We start from the raw sequence: 27,161 nt of genomic DNA, 5'->3' as shown, positions 1-27,161 counted from the left end.
CTATTTACCTTTTTATTTTTATTAATAAACAAGTGTGATTTGATTGTACTTCTATCTCAGTCTGTTTCATGGTTGAAACAGACTGAGACAGAAGTACACACTGTCTCAACCAAAGACACACTGTCTCAAACAAGTTGGGGAACATTTTATCTTTAGGTTGAAGCTTTTCTGTGTGCCAGTAATAAAATGGAAAATTGTTATCACTTACCGTAATTTTCCTTTCCTGGCCCATCCTCACGTCAGCACATAATGGGTTAACACTTCCTTTGGAGCCCCCAATGACCACATGTTCCAAACTGGCTAGATCAAACTGAATATAAAAGACAGCCCCTCCCCAAACTAAGATGTTCGAAAACCTAGCCTGCGACAGGCCACCAGGGAGGGAGTACTGTGCTGACGTGAGGATGGACCAGGAAAGGAAAATTACAGTAAGTGATAACAATTTTCCATTTTCCTGGCCCATCCTCATAACGGGATATACCAAAGCCATTATAGGGTGGGAGAGAACAAATGAAAAGAGATACTGACAATCAAAGAAAAGCTGCTCAAGCCAGAAATTGATCTCTCTTGTTTCAAACTCGCTGCTCGCATATTTAGTTTGTAAGGTTAAATGAAGACCACACCAGAACTTCAAGCTAGCCCTTACCTATATCTTCCAAGCAATCCTGGCATAACTGCCCCAAAGACTGCCATCCCTCTAGTCAAATAGGCTTGCAATTGTTTCAGAGCAGAAAAGCGTGTTTCCTACATGCCAATCTAATCACCCTGGTAACCCAAGAGTGGATGACTCTTGAGGGCCCGATGGCTAAATGAAAAGATTGTACACTTTCCTCTTTTGACCAAGTACACTGTTAGTAACTCGACCATGTGTAAGGAAATTGAAGTCTTGAGTGCACTCAGTGCCTCGCATGTGAAAACTTCAGGAAAACTGGGAAGTAGTCCCTCTGAAATTGGATACCACTTGGAATTGTAACTTTGGAGATAGATGTGGTATCCCTATCTTTAGTAAAAAGGAAAAAGAAAAAGCCACCAAAAGGGCTCTTGCAGGAAAGTGTTGCAATCTTCAATATCTGTCTAAAGTAGTTGATGTCAGAACTAGTTTTACCATGAGGTAATTCAATGGAAATGAAACCTATTGGAGCAAAAAGGGTGCTCTCAGATCAGTCCCACAGAGGGAACCAGGATTTCCCTCAAGGTCATATGGAAGAACATCTGGTCACTGGCTTTTGCAGCCTGTGAAAAGATAAGGTAGTGATCTGTACCTTAAAAGGAGTTGTATGCCAGGCCAACCTCTAGCGCTGGCTGTAAAATGTCAAGGATTTTGGCTAGAGCAGGGAACACAGGAGAGAAAGCTTTTGCTGAGCAGACAAAACAGACTTCTTTCATATCCTCTTCTATGTAGCGTTCATGGATGATCTTCTGGTCCGCAGGGTCTGAGCAACCTATTAAAAAGTAGTCTTATTGAATTTGGGAGCTGTTACTGACCTTGCTATAAAGGATTTCATTTGACCAGAGACAAAAGGTCAAACAGAGAATTCCATGGCACTGTGAACCTCTTGTTCGACGGAGTCATTGTGAAGTCTCCCTAAGAGCCAATGCTGGAACGCCCCATAGGGCCAATATTGGCATGAGGCACTTGTTGAAAAAAATATATTCTGCCTAACCGAACCAATAATTGGCTTCGCTTTTATTGGCTTTGCTTTTCTGGCAAGAAGACCAACCTTCACTGATTTAAGTGATTCTCTGCCACACAAAAAGTTTCTTTGCAAGATGCAACAAGAAAAAGACTTTTGGTGTCCCTTTTTAGGCAATGTAGGCTACTATTGTCTTGTTGTCAACCCCTTGAAAATCTTGAAAGGCTTGCAATGCTAGAAAAAGGCTTTTTTTCTATTCAAGATACTTGAGTCTGCGCTTCACCGCACTCCAATGGCCTTGCACTTGTTGCTTCAGATGGTAGACTCCCCAGCCCCAGAGACTGGCTTCAGAATCATCCTATCGCCTGGGCTGAGAGGCATGCCCCTGAAAGAAGCAAAGTGGTGATGTCCAAAATTTTAGTTCTTGTTGCATTTGTATAGGCACAAAGATTTTCTGATCCATAGACAGCCCAGCTCATAGGCTGAAGAAGGCAAATTGAAACGCCCTCATGTTCCACCTGGCCCAAGGTACCACCACTGCCAACAAGATCTTCAAAAAGATTCCTTGGGCTGTGCCAATTCTGTAAAAGGCAGACCATTGGAAGTGACCTCTGGCCACCACAAATCTTACACACCTCTGGTGTTCGGCATTGATCGGTACATATGAGTCGGCCAGTCGAATGATTCCAACTGGTCCTCCTGCTGAACTGTACCTGTGACTGTCTGCATGGAAGGCATCTTGAACCTCTTGATGTATATTAACACATTCTATCCCTTCAAACTGAAAGAGGTCAGGAGGCTCCTGCCTTAGGTACTAGAAAAACTGGGGAGAAAGGCCCCCAGATGATTCTATGTTTTCAGCATCACTGGCTTAATGGTTTTGTAGTAGCATAAAACGTTTGCAAAATTTTCTCTTCTGAGATCTGTTCTCCATTGTCCACCCACTGGTCTTCGGTGATTGTAGCTTCCTTCTGGAGGGTTTGGACATCAACCATCTACTTCACTTAGACCCCCCGACCCCAACTATAAGAGACTGGTTGGATGCACCTTTAAAAAAAAAAAAAAAAAAAAAAAGAGTCTTTCCAGCCATCTTAGCAGCTTGCTCTGGACTTATTTCAAAAGTAACTTAGAGATACCCCCATTGTGATCTATTAAATCTGTAGCCTGTCCTATAAGATTTGGCCTCCTGCACCCTTGAAGTTCAGTGGGTGTGAGTGAAGGATGGTGGCTTCCTCTTACTAGTCTGTGGTTACAGTCCAAACTTTTCCTCCTGTCATTCACTTAATTGCGTTGTTCAGCGTCTGGCCGAACAATAACCTCCCATTATAGGAAATGTCGAAGGCTTGTGTAGAAGTTCCGCCTGCACTCCAGTGGCATAAACACAAGGCTCTCCTAGCAGTGACTGAGCGTGCCAGCGCTTGTACTAGGTCTATCAAAAGCATCAACCAAATGTCAGTTACCAGGTTCCACTCTTTCCAGAAACTGTGCCAAATCTTGCAGTTTCCAATGTTGAATGTAATGCCATTTCTGAAGTAAGTATATCAAAGTTACTATATTGCTGGTTGGCAGGTAAAATCTGTCACTGTATAGATTCTGTGCAAGCCTGATGGCTAGATCACCACAGTTCCTGCATTCCAGATGTGTTTCTGCATAAGTGTTTTCGATGTACTCTACATGCGTTTTGCCACTTTCCCGATGTGTTCCTATAAAGAAACAATGCAACATTCTACTTTTGTTGATGGCACTAGAATGCACTGTACTTGGGTGAATTAATTAATTGGAATCAAAGTTAAACAGTTAAACACTATCCATGCATTCTTGATGCAGAAATAATAACGCACTGAACTGCATCTGGTGTGAACAAGTCCATTGAAGGCAACCAAATTATAAAAAGGCATAGACACTTGGTGCACCGGACACAAGAGGGCAGCAACCACCCCTGGAAGTACAGTGCATAAAAATACAGCAGCCATTTTATATGGATAAAGCTTAGGGAACCTGTTACTGTAAATTGGTCTTCTAACAAGGTCTCCTTTCATCCTCCATCAATGAGCAATTTACGCTCTATCATTGTTGGGAAAAGGCCATCCTCCACCATGAGCGATTTATGCTCTGCCATTATGGGAAAAGGCCATCCTCCATCATGAGCAATTTACGCTCTGCCATTATGAGAAAAGGCCATCCTCCACCATGAGCGATTTACGCTCTGCCATTATGGGAAAAGACTATCCTCCATCATCAGCGATTTACGCTCTGCCATTATGCTAAAAGACCATCCTCCATCATGAGCGATTTACGCTCTGCCATTATGGGAAAAGATCATCCTTCATCGTTACGGGTGTTGCTTGTGGTGTAGATATTTGCAGCATACTTTCTGCTATAGCCGTCTTAATAGGTCTTGGAATTTTGCACAACCCCCATCCTTGTGAGGCAACCTGTGCAAATTCAGTTCTCTGCCACTGCAGACTGCATGCAGGCCCAAAATGCACCCTGATCTTGGCATCTTCTATCATGCTGGCATAAACGCATGTGCAAATTTCCTGGATTCTGTCCCTTCACAGGGTAAGTGGAAACAACAAAGGCAGACACTGTCAGAGTCAGAGTCAAAAACCAGTCAGACTTTTAAACCCACAGAAGTACACAGCATAGCAGGGGAGCCAGGACAACAAATACAGAGACAGACAGGAGAATCAGCCAGAATCTGAGGTAAGTCCTTTACCTGGCAGGACTGCAGAGAGAGAGGGAGAGAAGCCTTCCCAACTGCAGACCTCCAAAATCAGTTACACCATTGCATGGTGTCTGGCTGTCCCCATCTTGTGCTGCCCCTCTCCCCACACTCTGTGACACCATTCACAGCCACTCTCAGACTGACAATAAAGCCAGGAGAGTAGTGTGGTGCACTGCATGTAAAAAGACAGGAAAAAAACAAAACAAAAGGGAGAGGTAATGATGACATTGCAGAGCTCTTATAATACCACACCTGTACAATATATCAATGCTGTTTAAGCATCATTTCGCCCGTAGCCTTGGCACAAGGCACCTCAGTTTTTAGAAAGATTTACTTTCAGCATCCTGGGTCTTCCAACTCCATGAGAACATGGAGGGGTAGGCTCGGCAGGGAGGGATACAGCAAACAAATAACTTACTAACTGCAATCAGCATGTGGCCTGTAGCATGGCCAAAAAAAAGGACATCTTAGTTGGGGGAGGGGCTGTCTTTTATATTCAGCTTGGAACATGTGGTCATTAGGGGCTCCATAGGAGGTGTTAACCCGTTATGTGCCAACAGGAGGATGGGCCAGGAAAACAAGATTAGGTGAAACTACACAAACTGGCAACTTTTTTTTTTTTATAGTTACTTACATTTATATAATTATTTGGTAATTTCTCTGTTAACTAAGAAAAAGACTGATGTAGACCATAAGCAATATTACTTGCAACACTATTTCACAAGAGGCTGATATAACAGCTGTAGCGCCGGCTCCTGAAGTGTTTTTAGCATTTAATATTCCTGGAACTGCAGTTTGGTTTTGGGTTTAATTACTCAAAATTTTGGTCTCAGTACTAGTCTAGCTGGATTACATTATGTTCTGCTTGACCATAGGTGGCGCTGTCATCTCTGGCAAGTGCTAGAACGCAGTCCAGTTGGGTGCATTGAGTGCCAGTTCTCTCTCGGAACCAGCCCAGTGGGAGTGTCACTCTTGCTGTGCATTCTGGGAGGGGGTACTTAAGGTGCTGACATCACGTGCTTCGGGGTTCCGGTCCAGAAGTGCTTTCTGACTGTTTGGTCCTTATCCTCCTGATCAGCCCCCAGGGCTCTCAAGACCTAGGGTGCGGATTCACCCGACTCCAAGTCTCGGGGCTGGCTGGCCCGAGGCAAAGTAACTGAAAGAAGGATTCGAGGGTGGTCCAGTGCCTTCTCGGTTTGTGGAGAGGCCCAGCAACTGTAGAAGCATCCAGGGGAGGACTCTTCGGGAGAAGGCCACGCAAAGGTTGGCTTCTCAGCAGGAGCCTGGAGGCTAAGTTGAAAGACCCCAAGCGAATCTAATGTCATATGGTATCACCGGAACGGCTGCAAGATACTGGTACCGTACGAGGGTTCTCCGAGTTGTCTACATCTTTCAGTTTATTCAAGTATTCTACAACAAGTCTGTGGCAGAGACTTTGTTTGATTTAAGCACCCTGTTGGCTGCTAGGCCTGGTGAGAGAAGGACTATCCGATAAGGGTGAGGATCCAGCTGTGAATGGCTATTCTCTGGATTTCCTAATGTGAGACACTCTTTTTTTTCTATTTGGCTTAGTTCCAAGAGTACCTGGATTTTCCTACCTAAACCCTCTAACCCTACTTTGAGAGACGGTGTTCGTTTACCCTTTTTGCAAACAAAAGCGGATCTGGTGTCAGTCTCTGCAGTTCTTGGGCCATCTACCTCGGGAAACCCCTCGACATACACGATGTCAAGAAGGTAACTGTAAGCCCAATTATATCAGCCGCTCCCTCGGGGGTCAGTGCTACACAGTGTACCGTTAAAGTCTCTAGAATACTAATAAACAGACACGACAAAATGGTTATCTGAAATTATTTGAACCTTTAGTGAAGCCACTGCATTAATTATGTATTGGAACTGATTTATGTTTTAAGTGAATGCTCACGTAGCTTAGTGACAAAAAATTATTTTTTGTCTATTTGCATGGGAAATATACAGAAATATTGCCTACCTTGTGAGCACTTAAGTATTTACTAGATTCACTTAAGATGGCCATACATGGGAAGAATAAAAAAAAAAAAAAATTCGATTTTGTTTGATTTTCTAATAAATAATGGTGTCAAATTGACGATCACTTTTGCCTGGACTAACACCCGTCTATGAACAAATGAAATGAACAGTGAATGTGGTTTTCATTTGTGAAACTCAATTCCAAAATCGAAAGTTAAAAGCAAACAAATTACAAAGTAATTTAGAAAAACATTCATCAAGTCTCTGATGGCAGTATCCAATGTACTGATATGATTTTTTTGTATGAACTTTCATATGAAAATCTACCAGTGTATAGCCAGCTTAAGTTAAAGTGGTTCTAAAGGTAAAAGGTTTTTTACCCTGAAGCCCTGTACACACGGTAGGACATTCCGACCACAAAATCCGTCAAATTTTTCCAACGGATTTTGTCCGAAACTTGTGCTGCATACACACCGTCAAACAACGGACAACGTTGTCGGAAAATCCGATCGTTTGGAACATGGTGACATTCATTGCGTACAACGGGACTACATAAAGGCTAGTAGCCAATTTTGGTCTTGTAATTTGATATGAGCATGCGTGGCACTTTGTCCGATCGGAATTCTCTACAAACGATCAGAAAAAGTCTAATCAGATTTTTTTTGTCTGAAAATTTAAGATCCTGCTCTGAAAAAGTCTGATAGAGCCCACACACAATCGGATTTTCCGACAATATAATCCAATTGGACCTTTTCTGTCTGAATTTCCGACCGTGTGTTCAGGACATAATGCATTCTCTGTATTAAGTAAAAAAAAACATTTAACCACTTGCCGACCGCCGCACGACGATATACGTAGACAGAATGGCATGGGCAGGCATATGGGCGTATATTTAAGTCCCTGCCTTCCCGCGGGTGGGGGGCCCGATCGGGCCCCCCCGGTGCCTGCGGCGGTCGGTATTCGTTCGGGAGCGATCCGGGATGAGGGGGCGGCCATTCATTCATGGCCACCCCCTCGCGATCGCTCCCGACGAATGGAAATCCTTCGTGACATCACTTCCTCTCCTGTAATGTAAACACAGGCAGAGGAAGTGATGTAATCTCTCCTCGTGTCGGTATTTTTCGTTCCGGCACCGAGGAGAGAGGATCGGTGAGTTGCACCAACACGACACTTCACAGTAGAACATGCCAGGCACACTCACACCCCCCCTTTACCCCCCGATCACCCCCCCAATTACCCCTGCCCCCCCAGTCACAGTGACACCAATGCATTTTTTTTTTTGCATTGGTGTCATTTGTGACTGTAATAACTGTTAGGGCAGTTAGGGTTAGCCCCCTTTAGTTCTAATGTACCCCCCTAACCCCCCCCCCAATAAAGGTATAACCCAGTGATCACCCCCCGTCGCCAGTGTCACTAAGGCTGGGTTCACATTGCAGCGGTTTATGAGAACGGATGTGATTCGCACCGCACTGCAGTGCAAATCACATCCGATCTCTGCGATTCGAGTTCAGCCATTCGCCGCACCCGCCGCAAATTCGCATGGGACCCTTTTTTTGGTCCGCAGCAGAATCGGATTGCATGGGTGTTCACACCATGCGATCCGAGTTTGCAGATCGCACTGCGATATGCGAACTGATCTGGGGGTGTCATTAACATTTCACTGACACTCCCAGCAGTTCGCATAGGGCAGTGTGAACTGCCGCCGGGAGGCATGCGATGCGGGAACCCGCCGCGGATTCGTGGCGTTCCCGCATCGCTCCAGTGTGAACCCAGCCTAATAAGCGATAGTTTTTCTGATTGCTGTATTAGTGTCACAGGGGACGCTAGTTAGGCAGGTAGGTATTTAGGTTCGCCGCAGCTTTTTATAGCGCCAGGGACCCCCATATACTACCGCATAAAGCCCCCTGATTGCCCCCTAGTTAACCCTTTCACCAGTGATCACCATATAACTGTTACAGGTGACGCTGGTTGGTTAGTTATTTTTTTATAGTTTCAGGGCACCCGCCATTTATTACCTAATAAAGGTTTAACCCCCTGATCACCCGGCGGGTGTCATTTGTGACTGTAATAACTGTTAGGGCAGTTAGGGTTAGCCTAGTTCTAAGGTACCCCCCTAACCCCCCCAATAAAGGTTTAACCCCGTGATCACCCCCCGTCACCAGTGTCACTAAGGCTGGGTTCACATTGCAGCGGTTTATGAGAACGGATGTGATTCGCACCGCACTGCAGTGCAAATCACATCCGATCTCTGTGCGATTCGAGTTCAGCCATACAGATAGTATGGCTGAATTCGCATTGCACCCGCCGCAAACTCGCACGGGACCCTTTTTTTGGTCCGCAGCAGAATCGGATCGCATGGGTGATCACACCATGCGATCCGAGTTTGCAGATCGCACTGCGATATGCGAACTGATCTGGGGGTGTCATTAACATTTCACTGACACTCCCAGCAGTTCGCATAGGGCAGTGTGAACTGCCGCCGGGAGGCATGCGATGCGGGAACCCGCCGCGGATTCGTGGCGTTCCCGCATCGCTCCAGTGTGAACCCAGCCTAATAAGCGATCGTTTTTCTGATCGCTGTATTAGTGTCACAGGTGACGCTAGTTAGGCAGGTAGGTAGGTATTTAGGTTCGCCGCAGCTTTTTATAGCGCCAGGGACCCCCATATACTACCGCATAAAGCCCCCTGATTGCCCCCTAGTTAACCATTTCACCAGTGATCACCATATAACTGTTACAGGTGACGCTGGTTGGTTAGTTATTTTTTTATAGTTTCAGGGCACCCGCCATTTATTACCTAGTCTCACTAGTGTACCCGTAAATTTAGGGGTGTCTACTTTCCAAAATGGGGTCATTTGGGGGGGGGTTTGTGCCATCTTGGCATTTTATGGCCTTCAAAACTGTAACGCCCTTAGAAAGCCTGAAGGCGGTGCTTGGTTTTCAGGGCCCCGTACGCGGCAAGGCTCCCAAAAAGGCCCACATATGTGGTATCCCCATACTCAGGAGAAGCAGCAGAATTTATTTTGGGGTGTCATTTCACATATGCCCATGGCATGCGTGAGCAATATATCATTTAGTGACAACTTTGTGAAAAAATAAAATAAAAAAGTTTGTAAATTTCCCGCAACTTGTGGCAAAATATAAAATATTCCATGGTCTCAACATGCCTCTCAGCAAATAACTTGGGGTGTCTACTTTCTAAAATGGGGTCATTTGTGGGGGTTTTGTGCCATCTTGGCATTTTGTGGCCTTCAAAACTGTAATAGGTAGTGAGAAGTGAAATCAAAAATTTACGCCCTTAGAAAGCCTGATGGCGGTGCTTGGTTTTCGGGGCCCCGTACGCAGCTAGGCTCCCAAAAAGTCCCACATATGTGGTATCCCCGTACTCAGGAGAAGCAGCAGAATTTATTTTGGGGTGTAATTTCACATATGCCCATAGCATGTGTGAGCAATATATCATTTAGTGACAACTTTGTGTAAAAAAAAAAAAAAAAGTTTGTAATTTTCCCGCAACTTGTGGCAAAATATAAAATATTCCATGGACTCAACATGCCTCTCAGCAAATAGCTTGGGGTGTCTACTTTCTAAAATGGGGTCATTTGTGGGGGTTTTGTGCCATCTTGGCATTTTATGGCCTTCAAAACTGTAATAGGTAGTGAGAAGTGAAATCAAAAATTTACGCCCTTAGAAAGCCTGAAGGCGGTGCTTGGATTTCGGGGCCCCGTACGCGGCTAGGCTCCCAAAAAGTACCACATATGTGGTATCCCCGTACTCAGGAGAAGCAGCAGAATTTATTTTGGGGTGTCATTTCACATATGCCCATAGCATGTGTGACCAATATATCATTTAATGACAACTTTGTGTAAAAAAAAAATAATAATTTTTTTTTGTCATTATTCAATCGCTTGAGGCAAAAAAATAAAATATTCAATGGGCTCAACATGCCACTTATCAATTTCCTTAGGGGGTCTACTTTCCAAAATGGGGTCATTTGGGGGGGTTTTGTACTGCCCTGCCATTTTAGCACCTCAAGAAATGAGATAGGCAGTCGTAAACTAAAAGCTGCGTAAATTCCAGAAAACTTACCTTAGTTTGTAGATGTGACAACTTTTGCGCAAACCAATAAATATACAGTTATTGACTTTTTTTTTACCAAAGACATGTGGCTGAATACATTTTGGCCTAAATGTATGACTAAAATTGAGTTTATTGGATTTTTCTAATAACAAAAAGTAGAAAATATCATTTTTTTTCAAAATTTGCGGTCTTTTTACGTTTATATCGCAAAAAATAAAAATCGCAGAGTCAGTCAAATACCTTTAAAAGAAAGCTCTATTTGTGGGAAGAAAAGGACGCAAATTTCGTTTGGGTACAACATTGCATGACCGCGCAATTACCAGTTAAAGCAGCGCAGTGCCAAAGTGTAAAAAGACCTCTGGTCATTTACCAGCAAAATGGTCCGGTCTGAAAGTGGTTAATAGTAGCTTACCCCTCAGCCCCCCTAAATAGTCACCTGAATCCAATCTCAGTCCAGTGCTTTGCACGTCTGCAGCAGCTCCTCTCCCCTCTCCTGGCTCTGACAGGCTTGGCTGAGAACAGCTGAAATCATTGGCTCCTGCTGCTGTCAGTCAAAACCTGTCAGTTGATTGTGTGTCTAAAAAAGACACAAACAGCCCAGCTTGGGATTAAGAATGCACGAGTACCCCCATGGGAAGCCGCTTCCTACAGTGCGGGACTTTGATTTTCCGACCGGGGGGAGGGGTACGGGTGGTTGTTTGCTCCCCTAAAAGAGAAAAAAAAAAAAAACACCAGCCGCCACTGTCAGGACCCCTGATCCTCTCTTTGGACAGTGCTGATTGACCCTGTGCAGATTACAAGCAACCCCCCCCCCCCTCAAAAAAAAAAAACTCTCTTACAATACACCGCAAACCGAGCATGTGTAGAGTGACTCCAAGGCTCTGTACTATCAGAAGATAGATTGGGGACAGTGGAAGAAGGGGAGGATCAGGGAAGACAGGATCAAACAGCCTTTTTACACAATGTGGAGGATTAACCCCTTAGTTTCCAGAGTGAGTATAACAAGCAGGCTTTAGTGCATATACAGACAGATTTTACTGTAGTGGGTTTGGTAACAATTTAAATAAGGTTTAAGATAAGCCATACATAATCAGTCTATAATGAATGAATTCCTTTTCTCATATTATATTTGCTGTAATAATATGACAATGTTTTTAACTTGTCTCAAGGTTACATTATTATACTGTATTTAGACAATTGGATCAGTAGCATAGGTGTGGCAGCCTATTGCATTAGGGTGTGCACCCCAAAGCTCAAACACACTGTGCTGAGTGGCTTCCTGTTCACAGTGAGCGAGTGTGTGAGCAAGTGTGTTCACCGTGTTAATTTAGAAAAGGAGGGGGCCGGTAAACATATTCACTAGCCCCTTCCCCCACTCTCCATCCTGAAACATGAAACATCCCCCACAGCATCTGGAGGGAGAGGACAGGAGGGAAGCCAGAAGCACTGCGGAGCTCGCGCGCGGGGGGGGGGGGCAACAGGGGGGCATCAGCACCTGGCACACACCCCCTGCACACACCTAAGATCAGTACAATTTCACTTGGAGCCAACCAAATGCAGAGCTAGGGGCTACATGTTCCTAAGGTTTAGAAGAGAGTTTGTGGGTTTGATTGCTAACTTTGTATTTGCTTGAAAAATCTTTTCCAATGTGACGTGCAAATATTAAACAAAACAAAACAAAAAAAAAGATAATAAATACAAACTTACCTGTTATATTTAATTATTGGGGTAGGTATGACACATGTAAGGTACCATCCAAATTCAGCCAGTGTATGCAGCAAGGGACCATAGTCAGCTTTAAGTTCAGAGCCCTAGTGTGACATTTATTAATAAATGTATTAATACATTTAAATGATCCCAAGAAGAATGCGCATTCATAAAAACAGAGTATTTTTTAGATTAAATAATTTTGGCCTTTTTAATCCTTTTCTGGATTTCAGAGCTCCTGATCACCTGCAACCGTGTGCTGTCATATCTAATATGGTGTATATCGATGCATGGCAATTCTCAGTGTGAGTTTTCTGATGTGGCAACAGTAGACTACGACTGTGTAATGTTGATTAAAAAGGCCACTTGTTTCTATCCGAAGTCCATGCGGCAGGGAAACAACACAGGAGGAAAAGTGAGAGACAGTGCATTGTCACCAGATACCAGGAAATGCCTGAACAAGGACCCTCATTGCAACATCAGCAGGTATTATTCAAATAAAATATTTATTTACCGGTATATTCAAAATACATTTTTTAACTATTTAAACATGTTTAAGCCGATATAGGATTTTAACCACTTCATCTCAAGGCCATTTTTGCTAGTTGGCACTGCACTACTTTAACCGCTTCCCGACCGCCTCACGCAGATATACTGCGGCAGAAGGGCACGTACAGGCAGATTAACGTACCTATATGTTGCCCTTTAAGAGGCGGCAAAAAGAATCACCACTTCATCAAGGACAATCTAGCAAGGTACATATACAATAATGTACATAAGAGAAACAGTGCAGCGCTAAGGAGGTGTGCAATCACAGCAGGTGCCAGGTGGGGGCACGCATGAGCACACCCTAAACCAGGCAGTGATGTACGGGTGCATTGCTTTGACTACAGTGGCCACCGGTCCACAGTACATTGCGGGTAGGTTGTCCCTAAGTAGTTAATGATAGTGGTTATATATACTTTATACTAGGGATGCAACGGATCGCCACCGATCCAAACAGGGTGATCCATTCGGATCACAGATCGGCACACGTCACACTTCGCGGTCTTGGCCTTAGGAAAGGCTGCGGCTTCGGCCTAGTTCTGGAGCGGCAGCCATCTTGGTGCACCCATCAGCCGTTTACAATGTGATTGCTCCGTCAAATGACGGAGCGATCACTTGTAAACAAGCCGGCATCATGGTGACGCCGGTTCCTCTCTCCCTTCTGCGTACAGATCTGTACAGTGGAGGGGAGAGGAGAGATCGAGTGGCAGTAGAGCTGTGGGCTGCATCTGTAGTGCCCACAGCGCTGCTCAGTGACAATTGCAGTCAGTCACAGCCATCCCTCCATACTCTGCCAATACTCGGCCATACCCTGCAATACCCAGCCATACTCAGTGATACCCAGCCGTACCCAGCCATGCTCAGCCAATATTATGGGGGGGGGAGATGACATTGATATTACAGTGGGGGAGATGTATATTACAGTGGGGACTATATGGTGGTGGAATTTTCACAGGTTTTTGCAAATTCAATTATTATTTGCTGATCCGAAAAATTATCCGATCCATGACTCTGATCCGAAGAACGATCCGATCCTTGAGTTTTTTGTTCCGTTTAACCCCTACTTTATAGTGTGTGCAAATGATTTCATGCGTTAAAGGGATTATGGGAAAAACCTGTATCAATTTGTATCAGTTTGTACTTATTAATTAATGGAAAGCACCCAGGTAATTGCTACCCCGCATCTCTGGCCATACACAGTACTGCAAACACCAGTGTCCCCGCACCTCTGGCCCCATACAGTATTGCATACAACAGAAGTGGTTGTGGAACAAATTATCTGAGATTCCATTATTTCTTAAGGGAGAAACTCAATTTGATATACGAGTTCTTAGGATTAGAAGCATGCTTCTGGATGAATTATGATCGGAATCCAAGGTATTACTGTAAATGTCTTCAATCACAGCGTGCACTGTAATGTACATCAGTTATGGTCAATACTGGCCAATGACAGGTAGTAGCTATAGTAATCTGCAAAATACATACTATTAATACATAAAATATACTTTACACACCTGTATGGAAGACATTTAGTTTTTTTGGTACAATATTTTTTATTGATTGACATAAAGGAAATAAAAAGGAAACCAGATAACAAATTACCCAGAGAAAATGGGCATGGAGCATAAGACAGAAGATCATGCAAAGATACAAAATAAAACATGTTAAAAAGGTACGTTATAGACTAACACTGACTCTCAGGCGGGGGGTCCGTGTGTTATGCTCGAGCCTATAGACCCAGGAGCTAAGGTAGGTAAGGGGGAGCGGAGCTGTCTGCAATATTGGGGAAAGAAGAAATAAAAAAAAATGGGGGGGGGGGGAACTACACAAAAAACACACATGCACAACAATTTAGGTGAGCGGAGAGCTGAGCAGCGGGCAAGAGGCCCAGAAACTGAACGAGTAAGAGGGGGGCAAAGAGGAAGTGGGAAGGAAAAGAAAAGAAAGGTCCCTCAAGCTGGGGATTGGGTCAAGTTAGTTTGAGAGTCCTAGTCTGGTCGGGTGCAAAGTGGGAAATGCATAGGACCACCACGGGGCCCACACCTTAAGAAATTTGGCATGGAAGTTGTGGAGGATACTTGACATTTTTTCATGAATCATGAGGGTCGTCAAGGTGTTTTTAACCTCTAGAAAATAAAACAGCTGACTTTTTCCAGGCCCTTGCTATTGTGAATTTAGTTACAATAAATAGGTATGTGGCTAGTTTCTGCTGGTGAGAGAAGAGGTCTGGGATCGGGCAATGGAGCAATGCAAATTGGGGGCCCTTGCGGAAGGGTATGTGAAAGAGGGAAGACCCTCGACCAAAATCCCACAAGGCAGGGGCAAGACCACCATATATGTATTTCATCTCCTCGCTGACCACATCCACGGAAGCATCCATCACCACAGGATGGGTTTGATTTAGCGATGCCAGCTGGGACCCAGTAGAATAATTTCTTTTTAATTAGGAAGAGTTTATTGGACAAGCAAATACAATAGACATAATAACAAAACAGATGTGTTCCAGCATACAAGAAAAATTGAGATTTAAAAGAATTATCACTTCATCAAAGACTGTCAGGAATCCGCCCGTTCCGTGCAATCGGCTCTCCGTACGCGCACGCGCGTTCGTGCCGCGGGTCGTCGTGGGCACGAGCGTCTTCCGACGCGCGCGGGTGCACGTAGTTCGTATGTGCGCGCGGGTGCACGTCGTTCGTATGTGTGCGCGGTACACACACGCACGGGCGAGCGTTAGCACGATTGGCGCCAGTGGCCCTTTTTAAAGGCACAGCTGCAGGGGTTCTGTGCTGTCTCGCCTGCAGCTTGTGCCCGAAGTTACCTGCTATTCTGCTTGAACCTTATCTGATACCTGACCTGGCTCCGTCTGACCTTGCTGATCTCTCCTGCACCGACCCCGGCTTGTTTGACCCTTCTTGGACTGATTCTTGTTGCCGAACCTCTGCTTGTACCTGATTCCTCTGCTGGCTCCTGCTTGTTCCTGTGTCTGCTACTTCCTCATCCTGAGATCCAGCCATCCTGATTCCACGGTCAGTGGTCTTCTCCCAGCTGCCTTCTTGCTACAGAGAGCTCCCGCTCCAAGAGGATCCTCATCTACCTGGCATCTGCTGCTGCACCTGGCTGGACTCTCCTACCCCGCTGCGCTCCGGTCTCCCTGTTCCCATTCCAGTGAGACCAGAACCAGAGCCGTAAGAGAGGTCCCCTTCCACTAAGTCAGACTCACTATCTGAAGATCATAACGGTACGAGACAGCCATGTTTGAGTCTGCGGAAGGGGGCCTGCCAGCGTTTCTCCTGCTCCTGAGGAACCTATGCAGCTTGGATTACTCCGACCTACCCTGTCTCCGGAAGAGCGAGCCCGCCGCCGACAGATGAACTTGTGTCTATACTGTGGCGGCTCCGGACATTATGTGGCCAACTGTCCCGTTAAGTCACGTAAGTGCCTCTCTTCAGTGTCTCGCAGTTCCTTAAACCTGCCTTCCAACTCTCTCCATGTTGCCCTTCTGCTCTCGTTTCAGCTTCCGGAAAGAACGATCCGCGTCAACGCCATCCTTGACTCCGGAGCCTGCGGTTGCTTCATTGACGCTGCCTTCACCAACCAACATTCCATTCCACTCCAGAAAAAGTCTCATGGACTCTCTATCTTTTTGGCCGATGGTTCCCAGATTAAGTCCGGTCGAGTCACCCAGGAGACCCTTCCACTACCCACCTCCACCTCCTGCCGACATACGGAACTGTTAATTCTTGATGTCATTTCATCCCCACTCTTTCCTGTGATTCTGGGCATCCCATGGCTGCAGGCCCACAATCCCTCCATTGACTGGACTTCTGGGGAGGTGAGGTTCCTCTCCCCTTACTGCCAGGACCACTGCCTTCCTGGGGCTTCTGTACAATCCGGAACACTTCTCTGCCTAGACCCAGACCTGAACTTATGTCAATCAGTCCCCGAGCCTTACCATGAGTTTCTGGATGTTTTCAGTAAACGGGGGGCTGATTCCTTACCCCCGCATCGCCCCTACGACTGTCCCATTGAGCTCCTTCCTGGGGCAGAGATCCCGTTTGGACGTGTCTACCCTTTATCCGAGAAGGAACAAGAGGCTCTGAAGGCGTACATCTCCGAGAACCTCAAGAAGGGGTTCATCCGTCACTCCACGTCTCCTGCCGGGGCTGGAATATTTTTCATTACTAAAAAAGACCAGACCCTTCGACCTTGTGTGGACTATCGGGAGCTGAACAGAGTCACGATTAAAAACCGCTATCCCCTACCCCTGATTCCAGAACTCTTCCAAAAACTGAGGTCGGCTACTATTTTTACTAAGTTAGATTTGAGAGGAGCCTATAACTTGGTCCACATACGAGCAGGTGACAAGTGGAAAACTGCGTTCCGAACTCGCTTTGGGCACTACGAGTACCTGGTGATGCCTTTCGGGTTGTGTAACGCCCCAGCCACCTTCCAGCACTTAATTAATGATGTCTTCCGGGACTTCTTGGATATCTTCGTCATCGTATATCTTGATGACATCCTGATCTTCTCCAGGTCCCTGGAACAGCACCGGGGACACGTCGGCAGAGTACTGCTTCGGCTCCGGCAACATGGACTCTACGCCAAAGCCGAGAAATGTAAATTCGAGCAACAGGAGATCCAATTCCTCGGCCTTGAAATCTCTCCAGCAGGCATCAGGATGGACCCGCAAAAAGTCGCTGCTGTCCTTGAATGGCCAGCCCCCACTGACAAGAAAGGCATCCAACGCTTTGTGGGCTTCGCCAACTTTTATAGAAAATTCATTAAAGGATTCTCAGCCATTATCTCTCCCATTACCCAGCTCACCAAGCAAAATACGCGCTTCCTTTGGGGTCCTGAAGCCCAGGCCGCCTTCAGGAGACTCAAGGACTTGTTCACCTCTGCTCCTATCCTCAGTCACCCGGATCCATCTAGACCTTATATTCTGGAGGTAGATGCCTCTGAGATAGCAGTAGGGGCGGTGGTCTCCCAGCGCTTAGGTAAAGACGACCTGATGCACCCCGTGGGGTTCTTTTCCCGAAAACTCTCTCCGGCGGAGAGGAATTATGATGTGGGCGACCGGGAATTACTTGCCATTAAGTCTGCTTTGGAGGAGTGGAGATACTTACTCGAGGGGGCGGTACACCCCGTGCTCATCTACACGGATCACAAAAACCTCGAGTACCTCCGTACCGCTAAACGCCTAAAACCTCGGCAGGCTCGCTGGGCCCTCTTTTTCTCCCGGTTCTGTTTTCACATAACCTATCGCCCTGGATCAAGAAACGTTAAGCCAGATGCACTCTCCCGTATGTTTGACAGCCCCAAGGACACCGCACCCCCGGATACCATCCTCCCTGCTAACACCTTTCTACTCATCCAACCAGACCTAGTGTCTCTGCTAAAGAGTGCTTCCTCCACATCTTCCTGTCCCCTGGGAATCTCACTAGCATCCAGGGAAGGCCTGCTTTGGAAGGACAACCTGATCTTCGTCCCTGAAGATGTGAGAGTTAAGGTCTTGGGTCTCCTCCATGACCATCCGCTCGCTGGGCACTTTGGTGTCCGCAAGAATTTGGAACTGGTACAGCGCTCCTTCTGGTGGCCAGGCATGAGGGAGTTCTGCAAGCAGTATGTAAATTCTTGCCCCGTATGTAGTCAGAATAAGGTCCCCAGAAATCGGGCTTGGGGGCTGCTTAAACCTCTTCCCGCACCCGACCGCCCTTGGCGGATGATTACTATGGATTTTATTGTGGAACTTCCCCCTTCTGAGAACTGAACTGCCATCTTTGTAGTTTGTGACCGTCTGTCTAAGATGGCCCACTTCCTACCCTTAAAGGGAACCCCTTCCGCGACCGAGACTGCCCATATTTTTATCAAAGAAATAATCAGGCTCCACGGGGTACCCACCAATATTGTATCTGATAGAGGGGTTCAGTTCAGCTCCCGTTTCTGACGAGCCCTATGTGAAGCTTTGAAAATAGAATTGGCCCTGTCCTCTGCCTACCACCCACAGACCAATGGGCAAACGGAACGCACCAACCAAACCCTCGAGCAATATATTAGATGTTTTTCTTCCTTTGTCCAAGACGATTGGGTCTCCCTGTTACCGCTGGCGGAATTCGCCTACAACAATGCCAGCCATGCTACCACTGGGCAGTCCCCGTTTTTCGCCAATTACGGTTTTAACCTGTCTTTTCTTCCCGATATCCTTACAGAATCACATGTTCCAGCAGTACAGGACACGGTATCCTTTCTCCAGCAGAATAACCGGACCCTGCAGGAGGTCATAACCAAGGCTCAGGCTGACAGCAAGAGGAGCTTTGATCGAGGAAGAAGGGGAGAATTGATCCTTCAAGTTGGGGACCAGGTATGGCTGTCTTCTTCTAATTTAAAATTAGCATGTCCCTCCAGGAAGTTGGCACCCAAGTTTCTGGGCCCGTTTCCTGTTAAGAGGAAAATTAACAAGGTGTCTTATGAATTGTCCCTACCTGATTCCATGAGAATACATCCAGTCTTTCATGTAGCTTTACTTAAGCCTGCTGTACCTGATCCCTTCCCTGGTAGAGAAACAAGGCCACCTGACCCTGTGCTGATTGATGGCAGTGAGGAGGCCATTCTGGATTTCAGAAGACGACGGGGACAAGGTCAGTTTCTAATTAAATGGAAGGGCTATGGCCCGGAGAATAATTCTTGGGAACCTGCTTCTAACGTACATGCTAATAGACTAATCCAGGCCTTCTTTGCTGCACACCCGGAGAAAAGAGCCACTAGGGGCACCCGGAGGTTGCCCCTTGTGGGGGGGCAATGTCAGGAATCCGCCCGTTCCGTGCGATCGGCTCTCCGTACGCGCGTTCGTGCCGCGGGTCGTCGTGGGCACGAGCGTCTTCCGACGCGCGCGGGTGCACGTCGTTCGTATGTGCGCGCGGTACACGCACGCACGGGCGAGCGTTAGCACGATTGGCGCCAGTGGCCCTTTTTAAAGGCACAGCTGCAGGGGTTCTGTGCTGTCTCGCCTGCAGCTTGTGCCCGAAGTTACCTGCTATTCTGCTTGAACCTTATCTGATACCAGACCCGGCTCCGTCTGACCTTGCTGATCTCTCCTGCTCCGACCCCGGCTTGTTTGACCCTTCTTGGACTGATTCTTGTTGCCGAACCTCTGCTTGTACCTGATTCCTCTGCTGGCTCCTGCTTGTTCCTGTGTCTGCTACTTCCTCATCCTGAGATCCAGCCATCCTGATTCCACGGTCCGTGGTCTTCTCCCAGCTGCCTTCTTGCTACAGAGAGCTCCCGCTCCAAGAGGATCCTCATCTACCTGGCATCTGCTGCTGCACCTGGCTGGACTCTCCTACCCCGCTGCGCTCCGGTCTCCCTGTTCCCATTCCAGTGAGACCAGAACCAGAGCCGTAAGAGAGGTCCCCTTCCACTAAGTCAGACTCACTATCTGAAGATCATAACAAAGACAATCTAGCAAGATACATACACAGGAACGTAAATAAGAGAAACAGTGCAGGGCTAAGGAGGTTTAGATAATTGCAGTAGCACCTCATCACAGGCCAAGCAGCCCAGGGCATCATGAAAAGGGGTGTTAGCAATATTTTTATTTATTTTTTATAATCAGGAGTGCTTTATTGAACTGTAACAAAATACAGAATCTACATACAAGGTATACAGATGACATAATACAAGGTCATTATAGCCACCATAGTGAAACATGAAGACAAGTAGACTTTTGGATACCAATTGCAGTGATACAGCCCACCAGGGGGGAAGGAAGGGAAGGGGGGAGAGGGAAGAACAAGAAGGGAAGAAGAGGGGGGAAGAAAAGGGGGGGGGGGAAGAAAAGGGAGAAGCAAGGAAAGACAGTCAGGGAAACGGAAAAGTATGGGGAGGGGGAAGGGAGGAAGCAGGACAACAAGTCTCTCCCAGTCTACTATCCAGGGGCAAACCCAGTCCAGGGGGACCACACCTTGTCAAACTTCCAAGGGCACCCCCTACTCATATATGTTAACTTGTAAATGGGTAACACATTATTTATTCTATCCTCCCAAGCAGACACCCTAGGCGGAACTGGGGATGTCCATCTTAATAGGATCTCCCTTTTAGCATAGAAAAAAAGTACAGAAATTAGTATCCTACTGTGGTGCGGTCTCTGGGCATCCTCCTGTATTCCCAAAAGAGCAAGTTCTGGCATTCTGGAGACTGACAGATCCATACGGACATTCATATGCTCCAAGAACCCCTCCCAGAAGGTGGACAGTGCAGGGCATTCCCAGAACATGTGAAGAAATGTGTCGAGATGTGTTCTACAGCGGGGGCAGTGCGAGTCTCTGCCAGCGTACATTTTGACAGTCTGACCGGGGTGAAATATACTCTATGAAGAAATTTAATCTGAATCAGCTTATCTCCCACTGCTATCATTACCCTGGGACCATGATTTAAACATTCCTCCCAATCTTCCCTAATTAGTGTCGGTATGTCACTCCGCCACTCCTCCCATACCCTATCCATTCTGGGAATGTCTTTCGGCAATAGGGTATTATACAAGGCCAAGAGAGGCTTCCGCAAGGCACTATCAGACAGGAGGTCCTCCACTGGGTCCAATTGGATCATGGGGTGGAACCGGGAATTGGGCCCTAACCGCATGGCGCAGTTGTATGTAACGAAAGTACATCCACCCAGGGAGACCATGCCTCCCAGCTAGTTGTGCATACGTCAGCAGTGTACCAGTAGGCATAATGTCCCTAAGGGTCCTTATCCCGTATCTATCCCACACTCGATAGTCCAGAATCGTACGAAAATGATGTAGGGTAGGGTTATCCCAAAGTGGCTGAGCAGGGGACCACCGTTCGTCGCCCGAAAACCTACGCCTAGCCACAACCCACGCCTTTAATGTAGCCTTTGTCGGGATTGGGAGATCCGGATAGGCCCTCACCCCCCGATGCACCAATTCCTGAAGGTCCTGTCCCACGCCCACCCGGGCCGCCTCCACACACACCGCGGCATTAGAGCGACTCCCTTCCAGCCACCAATAAGCTGTAACTAACATTGCTGCCCAGTAATAAACCCGCACATCAGGAAGGGCAAGTCCCCCCAAATGTGTAGGGAGGCGCAGCGTGGACTTGGCCAAGCGTGGGGTCACGCCATTCCACAAAAAGGAGGTAGCAAAGTGTAATTTCTTCAGTGTTGTCACATGAAGATATAATAAAATATTTACAAAAATGTGAGGAGTATACTCAATTTTGTGAGATACTGTATATGCGCATTTATCAGAGAATAGTGTAATGGGTTTGTAGATAATTTCTTTCAGTTTATCATGGTCAAGACTAAAAATGCAATTTTAAAGTAAATGCATAGATATAATAATTAATATTTTCAAACTTCTATATCCAGCCAAGCAGGTAGAGCTTTAAGCTTTTTAACATTTTCTTATTTTCGTGTTTACAGAGCTCAAAGCATTGACTCATCCTTCTCAATGCTGAACAGTAGGGATGAGCTCGGTGTTCGCCTGTTCGGCGAAGCCAGAACTCTGTGGGCCGTTCGCATCATATTCGTGTGGCGCTTACGGCCCACAATGCACTGCGCCATCGTAGTGCATTGCTGGCTCATGATTGGCCAAGCATGCACTGTGACCCCGCATGCTTGCCCAATCACAGCGCCAGCAGCGAGGAGAGCAATAATTGGCCACAGGCAGGATGCCTGTGGCCAATAATAGCTCAGGGGGTTTAGTACATATCCCACACTATATAAGGCTGCCAGCGCGGCGGCCTTGTGTAGTGTGTTGCGGCGTTCAGGGAGAGAGCAGGATAGGCAGGGACAGTGTGTCCTTTTCTTGTGAACCCAGCGCTGTTAAAGTGGGTGTTGTGTGCCTCCAGCACAGAATACACCTGAAGATACCCCTTATTGCTGGTGTTCTGTAATACAGGCATCTGCAGCAGTTAAAGTGGGTGTTGTGTGCCTCCAGCACAGTATACACCTGAATATACCCTTTATTACTGTTGTTCTGTAATACAGCCATCTGCAGCAGTTAAAGTGGGTGTTGTGTGCCTCCAGCACAGTATACACCTGAAGATACCCTTTATTGCTGGTGTTCTGCAATACAGGCATCTGCAGCAGTTAAATTGGATGCACTGTGCCTCCAGCACAGTATACACCTGAAGATACCCTTTATTGCTGGTGTTCTGCAATACAGGCATCTGCAGCAGTTAAATTGGATGCACTGTGCCTCCAGCACAGTATACACCTGAAGATACCCTTTATTGCTGGTGTTCTGTAATACAGGCATCTGCAGCATTTACAGTGAGTGTTCTGTGCCTCCTGCACAGTATACACCTGAATCTACCCCTTATTGCTGGTGTTGTTCTGTTTCTGTAACACAGGCAGGCAGCTGCAGTAATTACAGTTGGTGTACTGAGTCATCTGCTCAGTGTGCACCTAAAGCTACCCAATTGCTGGTTTTCCCATCTCCCTGCAGGCCATTACTATGTCTGGAAGGCCAACAAGGAGAGCCAGACAGTCATGAGCCAATAAAAGGCTCTGTGTCTAGAGACAACAGTGCTGGTCGTGGACGCGGTGCATCATCATCAGCACATGGCCATGGGACACAGTTGTCCTTATTTTCAGCAGCTGGACCTGTTGAGCCGCATCATGCCAAAGACTTGGTAGAGTGGATGACCAAGCTCTCCTCATCCTCCTCGTCCTCTCTCACCCAGGCTCAGGGTACTAGCAAAGCAGCTGCCAATGCCTCCTCTTCCCTCGTCTCAATGTCATCAGTCACTCCTTCCCTAGACCCACCATGTCCTCCTGAGGAGTCCCCCGAACAGTTTGAGCACAGTGTTGGGTACATGCTCCAGGAGGATGCCCAGCGTTTTGAGGGCTCTGATGATGATACCCAGCTAGAGGAAGGCAGTAGTGTTAGCGCAGAGAGAGGGGATGCTCAAGAAGGACAGCAATCTGGCAGTCATGTTCCATCAGTTGCAGCATACTGCCAGGTTTTCTCCAGTAATGAAGAGGGAGGGGATGATGAGGTCACTGACTCCACGTGGGTGCTTAATAGGAGAGAGGAGGAGGAGGCACATCTCCAACCAGGCAGGATGCCCTCCGGGGGCCGGCTTAGGGGCAGCACACCAACTGAATCACACTGCAGAGCTCTGCCCGTGCAGGGCACTGCCTCTGCTCGTTATTCCAAAAGTTCTTTGGTGTGGGCCTTTTTTGAGACGAGTGCATCAGATCGCACCGCTGCTATCTGCAACATATGTCTCAACCATATCTCGCGTGGCCAAAACATCACCCGCTTGGGCACCACATGCTTGACAAGGCATATGTTGACCTGCCATGCAGCTTGTTGGCAAGCGTACCTTAAAGACCCACACCAAAGAACAAAGCGGTCCTCTCCTTGCTCCTCATCAGCTGGGATCTCCAACCCCACTAGACCTTCACTCCTCTCTGAAACCTGCAGTGAGGAATGAAGGTGTAGAATTAGGTGTGTCACAGCCAAGTATTTGCGGGTACTCTGCTAGCAGTAGACCGACGTCTGATTGTACCAGGCAAATTTCCCTGCCCCAGTTGCTGAACTGTCGAAAGAAGTTCACTCCCAGCCATCCACATGCCCAGCGGTTGAATGCTAGCTTGGCTAAATTGCTAGCACTTCAGCTGCTGCCTTTTCAGTTGGTAGACTCGGCCCCCTTCAGTGATTTTGTGCAATGTGCGGTTCCTCAGTGGCAGGTTCCCAAACGCCGTTAAATATCATTTTGTGCAGGGACTGTTCTAAACACAGGAAACACGTGCAACTTCAAAGACATACTATAGACACCCCCAGGCATGATATTTAAAGGAATATTACACTTAAGCTGATGTCAGGGTGCCGGTGCAGGCTCTGCAGGGATCCTGACAATGATGCCCTCTGCACAGCCCCGTGATCCAGTGCACTGGAGGGGCAGTGCAGAAAGATGGTGACTGACAGTTACAAGCTCTCTGCTCACTGAAGACTGAGAACTAAACAATCAGCAGTCTTTGATCTCTCAGTTCTCGAGTCGGCGGGGGACAGCTGCAGTATCTAGGTTAGTATGTGGTTTGTTTGTTTTTTGTAAACCCGTACTTCTCTTTTAAATGTATTTTTGTTAAAAAGATTATAGAAATATAGTAAAATCTAAACCAAAACCTTTGTACTTTTACCTTTATTATTACCTAAAAGTAGAAAAGACTACATATTTTCTTTTCTAAGTAATATAAAAGAAAATATAATATATGTATTACCTCAAATACAGTCCATTGTTCTACTATGATTGCATCATTTCCTTTATTTTTCGACCCTGTTAGTTGGGCAGCTTCATCCTCATAAATTAATAATCCATCCAATGATTTTGGTGACAGGTCTCCTAGAATAATAAGAAAGAGCAATTAGCTCTGGGGGGAAACTGCCCAGTTTGTGGATACAGAAGAAGCTTTTACGTATAGCTCATTGCTCAAACCTTCGAGATTAAGAATATCCCCAATTCGCCCTATGTTTTTGACCTACTTTGAAAAACAAAACTTTGGTGAGTTGATTGTAAAGCATGGAGACAAAACACATTTTAAGGACACTTTATTAGGTCAGTTATATGATCTGCTGAACTAGGCATAATTTTCTATATCTATTGTCAGGGGCGTACTAAGTAGGGGGGGCCGCCCCGGGTGCCACACACTGGGGGGGTGTCAGGCCAGCGCCCCCACCCTCCCCTCTCCGCAACTGAAGTGTCAGACAGCGCCGTGAGGAGCCCGAGGCACTGGCAGTGGGCGGCATTGCGGGGGGGGGGGGGGGGTGCGAGCAGCACCCGAGTGGAGTGACATCTGCCGGCTCAGTGATCCGGGACCCGGCTCCCCTTGTCTCTGTGGTCGCGTTGCGCTGCCGTTCTGATCAGTCTCGGGCAGCGGCTGTCACTCACAGCCGAGCAGAGTGAAGCCGCCTCCCCCTCCTCTATGCACAGCACTGTGTAGACAAGGAGGGGGAGGCGGCTTCACTCTGCTCAGCTGTCACTCAGCCGCTGCCCGAGACTGATCTGAACGGCGCGATGTGAGTCACGTGACTACAGAGAGAAGGGGATTATTGCGCCGGGTCCCGGATCACTGAGCCGACAGGTGACACTCCACTCGGGTGCTGCTCGCACCTCCCCCCTGCAATGCCGCTGCCTTGGGCTCCAGGTACACTAGGGGTTCTTTACTGTGGTGGGTCCTGCACTGTAGGGGGGTCCTGCACTGTAGGGGGGGGGTCCTGCACTGTAGGGGGGTCCTGCACTGTAGGGGGTCCTGCACTGTAGGGGGGGTCCTGCACTGTAGGGGGGTTCTTTACTGTGGTGGGTCCTGCAATGTAGGGGGGGTCCTGCACTGTAGGGGGGGTCCTGCACTGTAGGGGGGTCCTGCACTGTAGGGGGGGTCCTGCACTTTAGGGGGGTCCTGCACTGTAGAAGGGGTCCTGCACTGTAGAAGGGGTCATGCACTATAGGGGTCCTGCACCGTAGGGGTCCTGCACTGTAGAGGGGGTCCTGCACTGTAGAAGGGGTCCTGCACTGTAGGGGGGGGGGTCCTGCACTGTAGGGGGGTCCTGCACTGTAGAAGGTCTGCACTGTAGGGGGGTCCTGCACTGTAGAAGGGGTCCTGCACTGTAGGGGGGTCCTGCACTGTAGAAGGGGTCCTGCACTGTAGAAGGGGTCCTGCACTGTAGGGGGGGTCCTGCACTGTAGGGGGTCCTGCACTGTAGAAGGGGTCCTGCACTGTAGGGGGGTCTGCACTGTAGAAGGGGTCCTGCACTGTAGAAGGGTTCCTGCACTATAGAAGGGTTCCTGCACTGTAGAAGGGTTCCTGCACTGTAGGGGGGTCTTGCACTGTAGAAGGGGTCCTGCACTGTAGGGGAGGGGTCTGTACTGTAGGGGAAGATTCTGCACTGTAGGGGGGTCTGTACTGTAGGTGAGGATTCTGTACTGTAGGTGAGGATGTACTGTAGGGGGGTCTGTGCTGTAGGGGGGTGGGTCTGTACTGTAGGAGGGTCTGCACTGTAGGGGGGGGTCTGCGCTATAGGGTGGAGGGGTCTGTACTGTAGGAGGGTCTGCACTGTAGGGGGTCTACACTGTAGATGGGGGTCTGTATGGTAGGGAGGGGGGTCTGCACTGTAGGGGATCTGTGTAACATGCAGAGGGTCCAGAGCTGTGAGGGGCTGTGTAATGTAAAGGGGTGCAGAGGTGCAGGGTGCTGTGTAATGTAAAGGGGTCCAGAGGTACAAGGGTTGTGTAATGTAAAGGGGTCCAGAGGTTCAGGGTGCTGTGTAATGTAAAGGGATCCATGGGTACAAGGGCTGTGTAATGTAAAGGGGTGCAGAGGTGCAGGGTGCTGTGTAATGTAAAGGGGTCCAGAGGTACAAGAGCTGTGTAATGTAAAGGGGTCCAGAGGTGCAGGCTGCTGTGTAATGTAAAGAGGTCCTTAGGCGCAAGGTCCTGTGTAATGTAAAGGGGTCCAGAGGTG

General features: G+C 47.5%; 1 protein-coding gene across 2 annotated transcripts in view; it reads right to left on the bottom strand.

Annotated features, from left to right (window-relative positions):
• The window catches only part of RFTN2 (raftlin family member 2), a 133,686-nt gene that overhangs the window by 23,185 nt on the left and 83,340 nt on the right, over positions 1-27,161 (bottom strand). For both annotated transcript variants that reach the window (XM_077448720.1, XM_077448721.1), the window contains 2 exons: positions 24,924-25,045; positions 12,132-12,235 (listed from right to left, as the gene is read on the bottom strand). In XM_077448720.1, the coding sequence (XP_077304846.1) occupies positions 12,132-12,235; positions 24,924-25,045 (226 nt within the window). The remainder of the gene's footprint in view (positions 1-12,131; positions 12,236-24,923; positions 25,046-27,161) is intronic.

Source organism: Lithobates pipiens, unplaced genomic scaffold, assembly GCF_037356315.1.
Source record: "Lithobates pipiens isolate NorthernLeopardFrog02 unplaced genomic scaffold, aLitPip1_a1.2 Scaffold_22, whole genome shotgun sequence".
Taxonomy (NCBI): domain Eukaryota; kingdom Metazoa; phylum Chordata; class Amphibia; order Anura; family Ranidae; genus Lithobates; species Lithobates pipiens.
This window is presented reverse-complemented; position numbering and strand designations above follow the sequence as displayed.